Source organism: Triticum dicoccoides, chromosome 2A (genome assembly GCF_002162155.2).
Source record: "Triticum dicoccoides isolate Atlit2015 ecotype Zavitan chromosome 2A, WEW_v2.0, whole genome shotgun sequence".
In the NCBI taxonomy this organism is placed as follows: Eukaryota; Viridiplantae; Streptophyta; class Magnoliopsida; order Poales; family Poaceae; genus Triticum; species Triticum dicoccoides.
Window position 1 is genome coordinate 778,736,770 of NC_041382.1, and position 10,833 is coordinate 778,747,602.

Below are 10,833 nucleotides of genomic sequence, written 5' to 3' on the forward strand. Positions count from 1 at the left end.
GAATTCTGGTTTCCCGCCGCCCGGAGCAACGCTCTGATCTGCATCAAGCCCTGCCAGCCTCTGACTGGGAGGGCTGAATAGATTCTGCTATATGGGCCGCGACGGCCAAATTCTGAACTGGGGTTCGATATACCTGTGTCGGCGGGAAGAGCTGTCGTCGACTGGACTCGGGAGCTCGCTGACGCGCTTGCTCGTCGAGTATTCACTGGAGATTCTCCAGTCGAGTGCGCTCGGCCAAGTTAGCCAAGCGCGTGTCCTCCAAGGCCCGGGCCTCGGGGGTTTCTCCGACGATAGGAGTGTGGAGTGCATCCATGTTCCGGCGGCGAAGCTCCTCTCGCTGCAATGACGTGAGAGGTTCAGGGAGATACTCATCGTGGGGATGCGACGGGTCGCCCCACCCGCGTCTCCATCAGTGCGAGGGAAACCGGGAGGACTGTGCGTTCCATCGACCGCCAGAACCTCAGCCACTGGGTCGCTGCTGTCGCACGCGGATGCGGTCTCCGCGGAGCCAGTCGATAGGTCGAACAGGCCATAGAGGGATTCGTCGGGCTCGATTGCCGCGACTTGTGGGGCGGCCGACTGGCGAACCACGGCATGCCTCACCCACCTCTGAAGTCTCGACCGACCGGAGCGCTTGCGCTGGTGGGAGACAGGGCGGGGAGACGACACGGGGGCCGACCGATACTGGGTCGACGGCTGCCGCAGGAGGACGCCATGAACGCATGCGCGGAAGTGCGTCGCACCGCGGACGGGGAGCGCGTCGATGTCGAGTGGTGCCTCCCGAAACCAAGCGGAGTCGTCGGCGACGAACGTGAGCACGCCGAGACGGATCTCGCGACCCTCCACCAAAACTCCGCAAGAAACCATGATCAGAGGGATCGGAAAAATCGCAACTTCTCCAACTAGGCGCTAAGATTCCTGCCCCAAGGTGGGCGCCAACTGTCGTGGTTCTAACTCTGACAGTGATGTAGGGGGGTGAGTATGGAGAGGCTAGATCTCAGCTATGGAGAGGTTGTAAACACAACAGGATGTACGAGTTCAGGCCCTTCGCGGAGGAAGTAACAGCCCTACGTCTCGGTGCCGGGAGGCGGTCGATTGGATTATAGGCGTGTGAATAACAGGGATGCGAACCCTTGTCTCGGAGGAGGGGGTGGCTTATATAGAGTGCGTCAGGACCCCGGCCAGCCCATGTTACCAAGGGTTCAATGTACATTAAGGCGGGGCGTTACTGGTAACGCTGGTAATAAAGTGCTATGATGACCATAAAGACTACTTAATAGCCGACCGTTTGCCTGCGGAGTGACTTTAGATCTCCTGTCAGTCGAGTGGTTGGCTTCGTGGTCGAGTGATGACTTCCTGGCCGAGTGTCTTGAATCCGTCGAATGGGATACCTTCAAGTCGATTGAAAGGTGACTTCTTTCAGGAATGTCCTTGGGTAGGGCTCTTAGGACAGGTTCATGCCCTTACCCTAGGTACATAGCTTCGTCAGCGCGGGCCTTGGCTGGATCGTTCCCTGCGGCCTCACGGCCTTTTCCCCAGAGCATGGAGTAGAGGCCCATCACGATGAGAACATCGCCAAGCACGCTGCCGAGGTGCAGCTCCTCACCGAGCAGCGGCAAGCTGGGCACGGCCACCACGACCATCATCATGGGGTTGAAGACGGATGCGAGCTGAGCTCCAAGGCCGTCGCCGGCGCCCTCATCTGAAGCGCGAGGCCTTCACAAGCGCCGTGTACCCGGGAGGACCATGCTGCTCTGTGCGGCCATAAGAACTTCAGTAGTGAACTCACAGCTCTCGCACTCGGACTCGTCTGTAGACTCCTCGTGCAGGGTGGAGAATGGATCAAGGATGGGCTTGTCGTGCTCGAGCACCGCCATCTGAAAAGTTGCAGCCTGAAGGGCCATAGCTTGCCAGAGCTAGCGCTGGAGCCACGAGCGCACCGAACGCTTGCGGCGGCGGCCAGCGGGAAGTAAGGGTGCCTCGCGGTATGGGACTAATGGTTGTCGGAGAAGGACTCGTAGGATGACACGCGGAAGGGCGCCGTGCCCCGGACGGGTAGCGACTCCATGTCCAGCAGCAACGCTACCTGGAGCCATGCCGAATGTTCGGCGATGAAGCTAGGCACTTAATCGGATATCGCAGCCGAGAATCATGATGATGATGATGATGAAAATTCCACCTGCGCTGGATACCGCTAGACGCGCAGCCCCACAGTGGGCATCAAATCTCGAGGCAACGAATTTGACAGTGAGTACTAGGTGTACGGACAGGGGCTGAACCTAGCTACGGCACAGGTGTAACACTCGGATTTACGAGCTCACGCCCGACCCGGAGAGGTAGTAGGTCTACGTCTCGAGCTATGGATCTGTGTTTTTCTCTGGGGGTGTATGATTACAGTAGGTTGTGAAACCTTGTCCACTCGCTAGAAGGCGTCTTATATAGAGTGTGTCGTCCCCATTAAGGCCACGTTACAAGGGAGATACAAAGGAAAGTTAATACACGCGTTACTGGTAGCTGCAGCTATAACTACACTTCAAGTCCAACGTGAAGCCCCTCGAACATTGCAGCTCCCACGTCGCCTCTCCACCTTCTATATCCGAGTGATGCCAGTGAGGCCGATTGGAAGGAAGACGTCCAAGTGGTTGGACCATATCCAACATGAACTATGGCCGCGGTTGCAAAACTTCATTCGCAAAATATTTCAGGCGGGTGGACGAGATGCTTCCGCACGTTGAGTGCACGGCCAACGTATCCAGAAAACGGCCGAACGTCACCCATTGCCCTACCCAAACAAACAAAATTCGGAGAAATCATACGTCTGTTTGGGGTCGTGCATTGGAGCTGGCCTTATAACAAATATATTATATTGTTTATAATACTCCCTTCATACCAAATACATGGCATATACACTGAGTCAAAAAGTGAATGCTTTCTAACTTGGACCAAATATATAGATGAAATTGTTTATCTTTATATTTTTGTATATTTTGATATTGATTTGGTATTGTTTATCTTTATATTTTTGTATGTATGCTTGATCAAACTTAGAAGCATTGATTTTTTGACTCAGTTTATATGCCATGAATTTGGAGACAGAGGGAGTAACATCTTATATTATGGGACCGGGGTAGTACATTCTACCAAGTTGTAAAATGGAGTTGATTTCTCATGTAAAAGGATTTTGTGTCCGAAATTTATTGGTTTGTCTCCATTCATCTCATCCTGCTGAAGTTCCTTGTACTACATCCTTCCCTCCTCTATCTTCACATTTGAGCACCAACAGAATCAGAGAGGCCACTCCTTCTAACTACGCTAGATCTAACCGAGTCCTATCCACCCAACAAACGAGCTCAACTACTGACTCTCCCAATTGCGACAAGTTCCACCGGTACAGTCTCTGTCCATCCTTTCCTGACAAATAAAACAGTAACAAATCTTGGGCCAGTTCATCTCTTCGATCGCTGGTCCTCTTCCTGCATGCCTGCTCCGATTTTTACCGCGCCGGCCCCGGCTCCGTGCTCTGCTGCTGTGGCGTGGGAGGAGGATCATGGCGATGCACGACGATGTCGATGTGCGGCAGCTCGGTGCCGGAGGCGTGGGCCTTGGCGGGCTCGTTCTCCGCCGCCTCGCGGCCTTTTCCCCAGAGCACGGAGTAGAGGCCCGTCACGATGAGAACGGCGCCGAGCACGCTGCCGAGGTGCAGCTCCTCGCCGAGCAGCAGCGAGCTGAGCACGGCCACCACCACCAGCATCATGGGATTGAAGACGGACGCGAAGAGGGGGCCCCGGCGCTTGACGCACCAGGAGAGCACCACGAGCATGACCCCTGAGGCGACAACGCCGGTGTAGAGGACGGCGAGTAGGCGGACGCCGGAGGAGAGGCGCCACTGGATGAGGTCCCGGTCAAAGCAGAGCGCGAATGCGGCGGACTGGAGCGCGCTCATGGCGCACATGAGGGCCGTGGTGGAGTAGTGGAACGGGTACTCCCGGCTGAGCCTGGCCTGCAGGATGAGCCAGAGCGCATAAAAGAAGCAGCTGCCGGTGCAGAGCAGGCAGCCCATGGCACGGTTGCCGCTGTCCGGGTGAAGGGAGGAGGAGGCATGTTCCTCGTGTTGGTGCCGGGCGGCGAGGTTGATGTGGGTGGGAGGCCAAGGGGTGACCTGGGCGCCCTTGTAGAAGGTGAGGAGCATGGCGCCGCCGACGCCAAGCATGGTGCCGGTGACCTTGGCCTGGCCGGCGAGGGTGCGGATGGCGAGGCGCTCGTAGCGGAAGAGCACGGCGAGCACGAAGGTGATGGCCGGGATGAGGTTGGTCATGGCGGAGGCGAAGGTCGCGGACGTGAGCTTCATGCCGGAGATGTAGAGGTTCTGCGCCAGCGAGCCCCTGCATGAAACATATTGCAACCAGTCAATACCGATACGGACGTGTATATTGTACATTTGCATATATGATGAGAATGTATCGATCGATCTCGTGCGCTCTATATATCGCGTCATGCACATGCAACGCCGCATCAACGCAACGTAATCAGTCACACGTACTACGCATTTTTGTCGTAGGTACGTATATATACGGTAGGTGCACGACACATGTCGTACGTACATACACGTGTCCATCTTCTTCATCGTGACCATTAATGGCGGAGTACACCTAGGGACGTGCAACGTGGGTGACGACGGGTTGAAAATTCTGGACGAGACGAGCTAGGCGATGAAGCTGCAGAAAAAGTAGAGTCCAAGAAACCTCGCAATGGAATGTAAGTTGACGTACGTACATACACCATGCCATTCCATTGGAAAGAAGGTGGCGTGTTTATACGGGCATCGTGTGAGCATTCGACACGACGACGATGCATGGCCATCGAGGTGGCTCTGGCTCCATTGGGAAAGCATGCAACGCGGTGCTACTGTAGCTAGCTATAGGCGTGCGTGCATGCATGCATGGATACGCAAGTCAAGGAGGACATAAATGCGCGCGCCGGGCGGCCGGGCGTACGTGGCTGCATGCAGACCCATAGGTGGCTCCATCGGTGCAATTGTAAGCAGTTGAGCACGCGCATGCGTGAGTAGGGTGATGGATGGAGTTGACAAAGCAAGTATCAGGGGCAGCACGAGGACGACGATGTTCACAGACGACTAGCTCCATGCACGGTTTGTAAAGTGAGTGGACTGGACGTACGTGGAGTTTGTACTACTTTGTTTGGCAGGCAAAACTAAAGCTAGCGGCAGGGGATTCCATCGGGCCGGATCAGTTGGTTGTGCCTAACTAATCATACATCATGTGCTGGATAGATGGAAAAGGAAGGTAAAGTGTTGGCCGCCGGCGAGCACCCCGTGACGCATCCACCGGCCGGGCGGTTGACCTTGCATTGGGAGGGTATTATTCACCGTTGCATTGAGCCCCTAGCTACATGCATGTGTGCATCATTGCAAAAGGCAGCGTCGCACCTAAATTCCGGCAGCCATGCCAATCGGATCTGACCTTTTGCTCTCCTTCTCAATCGTCGTGGGAAGTGCAGTGAAAAGCATAGTAAAATGAAACAACAACAACAACAAGAACAATTTAATTAAATTGGAGCTTACCCACAGAGTCCGCAGACGAAGGAGAGCAGCAGGACTCGCCAAGTCACCTTGGTTCTTTTCTTCCTGCTCAAAACAAATAAAGCAGCAGGGAATTAGTTAATCCAATACACAGGCATGCGAGTATGTAGTTTGTCAAAAAAAACATGTAATTTTGTTTTGGGTATCAAAAAAATCATGTACTCTACTCGTTAATCTTTTTTTTGCAAACTGCTGTACTCGTTAATCAGGTAGCATGCATATGGAGAGTGCTTATAGAATGATGATAATAAAGTGAAGCATCTGCAAACGTACGGATAACATACTCCGGAAGCATATATCAATATATTGTACTCTACTTTCTGAATTCCTTTTCCAACGACGGAATATAATAGGAGAAGGAAGCTATATAGACCGTAGCTTTTTCACAAAGCTCTCCTTTTTTTTGCTAGACTAGAAACAATGGGGCGTCCGGCCGGGTCAACACAACGGGCAGGGAACATCGGAAAACATGGAGAAAGAGCGAGACAAGGACATGCATGCACTGGCTCAATTAATTGGTTTCTTGAGAGAATGAAACTACTTGACCCAACACACACACAAAAAGGCAAGAACACTAATGATTCCTCGATGCTCTAATGATTTTTAGTAAAAGAAGCTCACCTCAAACTAGTATATTTACAGTTCAGTATACTCCAATAGTTAGTAGTAGTACTAACAACCGAATGAAAAATAAGCATTGTGATGATGTGTGTGCACCTTCTAGATGCTTCGGAATATAATGCACGAGTAAATTTAGTGCAAGGGGGATTTTAATCTTGCGAAAGGATCAAATGGAGGGAGGAGCTAGGTACAGGTACCTCTCGACGAAGTATGCGATGGGCGAGAGGACGGCGGAGGCGAAGAGGAAGCGGTAAGCGACGAGGACCCGCATGTCCATGCCGTCGCTCACGGCCAGCTTGTAGAAGATGTTGACGCCGGCGAACACAAACTGCACCACCACCATCGCCGCCACGGGCTTCATCCCATCCATCACGCCCATTCCCTCCTCCTCCTCTGCTTTTGTCTGCTTTATATTATCCCCTCGATTGGTTGACAGGATATGCCGGGATGATTAATTGGACGATCGACGACGGTCGAGGTGATGGAGGTCGAAGAGGCCGGCGGGCGGACGGAGATGGGGCGAGATGATGGGAGATGACGGCTGGCCGGGGAGACTGGACGGTCGACGACGACGGCTCGATTAGCTGGCTGACGCGTTAGGCTGTTGCTGTGGTTTGGGGCCGGAGAGGCGGTGGAGGGAGGCGAGGTGGGCGGTGGCGGTGGAGGAGGCGAGATGAGCACTCCTAGTGCATGCCGCGGGTACATATATAGGCTGCAGCGGGAGGAGCTGAGCCTGAGAGCGAGCTAACGGAAGGGGCGAGTGGAAACAGGAGGAGGAAGCACACCACGATTGTCTCTCTATCTCTCTTCCTTTCTCGTGCGTGCAGCTGGCAGCCTGGCATCTCAAGAAGCTTCTCCCTCAAACCGCGCGAGCTACAGTAATCACTGACGTCAGCACGCCGCCACGTCAGCAGAGCATGTTTTAACTCCATTCACCGGCGCTTTTGAATGAATATCTATGGGAATCATTCAGTGTTTTTTCTTCTTCCGTCAGTGGGAATTGTTATCCAGTTAATTGCACATGGATTTGCTAGGACGATGCTGCAGGTGGGCAAGTCCGCGAAGGTCCGCGTTGTCGGTTTCCCATGTAAACTGGATCATGGTTTTCGACAAGCGAGGATTTCTCCCCGGCGATGAATTAAAAGAAAAACTAATTGATGCTTCTTTAATAAATCTGTTGATACCAAAATGATCGATGCAGATGGATGCATCTTCCCCTCAAAAGAAAAAGGCAAATACTAGATGGATGCACTCTTTATGGGCACGTCTGCATGCATCCCTAGGCTTGATCATGTCTCAATCAGTCGACATTTTGTCTCAAGTTTTACCGATCCTACAAAGCGCTTTCGAAAAACTGCAAGTTCACTTTTCGAAAATTGACCTAGACTTACGAAAATATCAATTGACCAAGAATTCTTTCGGCCTTACAAATTTCCTTGTTTGAACGAAGTATCTACCACATACGAGTTCTGCCTTTTCATAAAGAGATAGAAATAAATATAGCACTTGGCTATATGGGTATAATTGCCTCAAATTTTCTCAAACTACATTGCCTTGTAGATTCGACCGCATCACATCATAATTTGCAAACACTTCATCCGGTCTGGCATGTTGACATATAATGTGCTGCCTAGTCTCTTCCATCAGATCGGTCTTTTGGTTGCATTGGCTAGAGCATGCACTTCTACATGGTATCAGAGCCAAAAAGTTTTGAGTTCAAGACCCTGCCAACGCAGTATTAAATAAAAACGATTCTGCAGCCTACATTGATCCCACGTCTAAGGACTAAAATAGCCTAGACGTGAGGGAGAGTGTTGAAATATATTGCCCACCTCCCTCCATCAGTTCGGACTTTTGGATGAGTTGGCTGGAGCATGAATTCAATATGGTATCAGAGCCAAGAGGACTTGAGTTTAAGACCCGGCTGGCACAATTATATTGCAACCCACTTTCGGTCCACGTTTAGGCCCGAGGGAGCCACACGTGAGGGGGAGTGTTGACGTATAATGTGCTGCCTACATGGCATATGCTGGCAACATGTTCAGGGTTGTGAGGCAGAACCAATGCAGTTCTCTGCCATTTTAGCTACATGCAATTGGAGATTATGATGGAGCCAAAGTTCACGATATTGATCAAAGGAGCGGTTAGGGGTTGATGCTAGTGAGGGGTTGGGACATCTGCGCCGAGAGAGAGAGAGAGAGAGAGAGAGAGAGAGAGAGAGAGAGAGAGAGAGAGAGAGAGAGAGAGAGGAGCAAGGGGACCGACAGACAGGTGATAACTATCATATTTTGATTTAAAGACCTTTCGCTAAATATAAGTCATCTGAGACTCCTGCTATGTCTCCATGTCTTGATTCTCGTATCGATGAGAGGAATCTACATCATATGAGACGGCTAAAACCATCAAGAAACTCTTAAAGAAACTTCTGCCACCTATACATGTACACCGGAAGGACCTGGAAAATACATAGGTGATCTCGGTGCGCCTCCCGCCATAACGTACGCACACGTGGCAGAAAGTGGAAGAACGAATCACGCTTGTTCGCTTCTCCTTTTTCTTATGCATGCGGAATTGAGTTGTGCGGCGCACATACCATGCTGATGGAAGGAGAGGCAGAAAAGTTGTCCATTTATACGTAGGTTGTTTGATTTGTATGACTGAATTTATAAAGTTGTCAGTTTTTGTCTCGTTTGCACTATATATTTTTATTGATCCAAACCTATTAAAACTCTTGGTTTGTTTGTTTATGTTGCAATGGACGCAACCTATAGGATTTCGGTGGACATTTGTTGATAATCACCTGTATGGTCACAATCCCTGTTTAAGTATGAAATTCAGGTAGATCGATGCAAACTAGCATCCTTGAAATTCTAGTGATCATATAGAAAGAAATGCCAAGATATATACTATGGAAAGAAAGAAATACAGTTGTGTTCCTTCTTTTTCACGCGTACATCCAAGTTTGCCACGCGTGGATCTAATAGAAGCTATAGGGGGCAGCTGGGATGAGCATGCATACGCAGACGTGATAAGTCCTGCCTTGTAGTTGAAGCGGTGTGCAAGCCCTCCTACCCACGAGCCTGCTCGTTCCCAATGCAAATGCATGGCCGCAACCACTGAAATACTCCAGAGTCTTGTACCCAATGGCCGTGCCAAATTTTGAAACTACATCTCTTGGAACACGTGGATTGAGTGTTTAGTAAAACTGGTAGGAGACTTTCATTATTAGAGTATTGAAATACTGCTAATAATGCGTGAAACATAGGAACTGATTCCCATAGGACGCAAAAGCACATAAAAATTTCCAATGTGCCGCGGGTGTCTTTTTATGAAAAGGAGGATGACCCCAGCCTCTCCATCAAGCAATGCACACAATCATCCTTTATTATATTATTCAACAAAGTGTGACAAAACCAATACATGGGTCAACCCAAGGCCACCTTCACAGCGATCTATGTTGCTACACATAGTCGTTTGATGATGTGCCCCGATCTCACGCCAACACCCATGATCTAATCCGGTGGCCTCACCAATCCATCCCATGGCAAGCCGAGAGCACCACCCGATCTAGGAGACCCGCAACGCGGCTGGAGTTGTATACCCAAATTAAAAGAAGGAATCATAATTTTAACCTGGGTTTGCTACCTTCCAAGATTCCTAAATGCAATTCAGTGGAATCTCAAATGAAATACAGGATATCTGCCTTTGTTCCAAATGGCATCATTTTTTTCCAAACAGAAATTCTATCATCTAAATTTATGTGCTTTTTCTTTCTTCCAAACGAGACTTAAGTTGAACGAAACATAAATCTTGAAAAGTATCATCTGGATGTCACGCATGGATCATAGGTCCAAATTGTAAAGAAGAAAGCATGAGCTCTTACCTTACGTTTTGGTTTCTTCCGAATATCTATATACAATATCTTTACCTAATAATAAAGCAAATGGAGTTTCTTTCGTCCGTCATGGCATTTTTCAGAAAAATCCTTCTATTTCAGAGAATTCAACCCGCAGTCCTGTTTTAAGTTAAAACGATTCGTTATTTTCGTATTTTACACAAAAGTCCGGATTTAAGTCACACCCGAACCGTTATTTTATATTTTTCGAAAATCCCCCTGATGTTTTAGGTAATTCATCCGCGGACCATATTTAATTCAAACAAATGCTTTTTAAAATTATCCATATCTTTTAAAATGTAACTCCGATTTGAACATGTTATATATGAAATTTGATTACAAAAATATGTAGAATATGAATATGAGATTATTTTTACCTGTTAAGTATTTTTAAATATTATTTTGGAATATATTTGAGTCAAACCAAATGATTTTCTAAATTATATGTATCTTTTAAACCGTAACTTTGATTTGAACATATTATATATGAAATTTTATTAGAAAAATGTGTGGAATCTAAATATGATGTTAATTTTACCTGTTAAATATTTTTAAAATATTGTTATGGAAGCAAACTTATAATTTACAGCGCAAGATCTGTTTTTTCATACCGGCGGTAATCCAGATTGCAAATAAACACCCCGCTATAACCATATAGGGAAAATAAAACATCGATAACTACACATGCATACCTCTGAAAAATATCGCAGGAAAAAAT

At 49.0% G+C, this 10,833-nt stretch overlaps 1 protein-coding gene across 1 annotated transcript; it reads right to left on the reverse strand.

The window, feature by feature from the left end:
• Positions 1 to 3,121: 3,121 nt before the first annotated feature.
• On the reverse strand, positions 3,122 to 6,874 carry LOC119357236 (WAT1-related protein At1g25270-like). Its single transcript, XM_037624230.1, has 3 exons — positions 6,418 to 6,874; positions 5,582 to 5,644; positions 3,122 to 4,382 (listed from the first exon to the last, which is right to left on the reverse strand). Exons 1-3 carry the CDS (start codon positions 6,597 to 6,599, stop codon positions 3,494 to 3,496), a joined length of 1,134 nt encoding a protein of 377 aa, XP_037480127.1. The 5' UTR covers positions 6,600 to 6,874; the 3' UTR covers positions 3,122 to 3,493.
• Between the last annotated feature and the right edge of the window lie 3,959 nt (positions 6,875 to 10,833).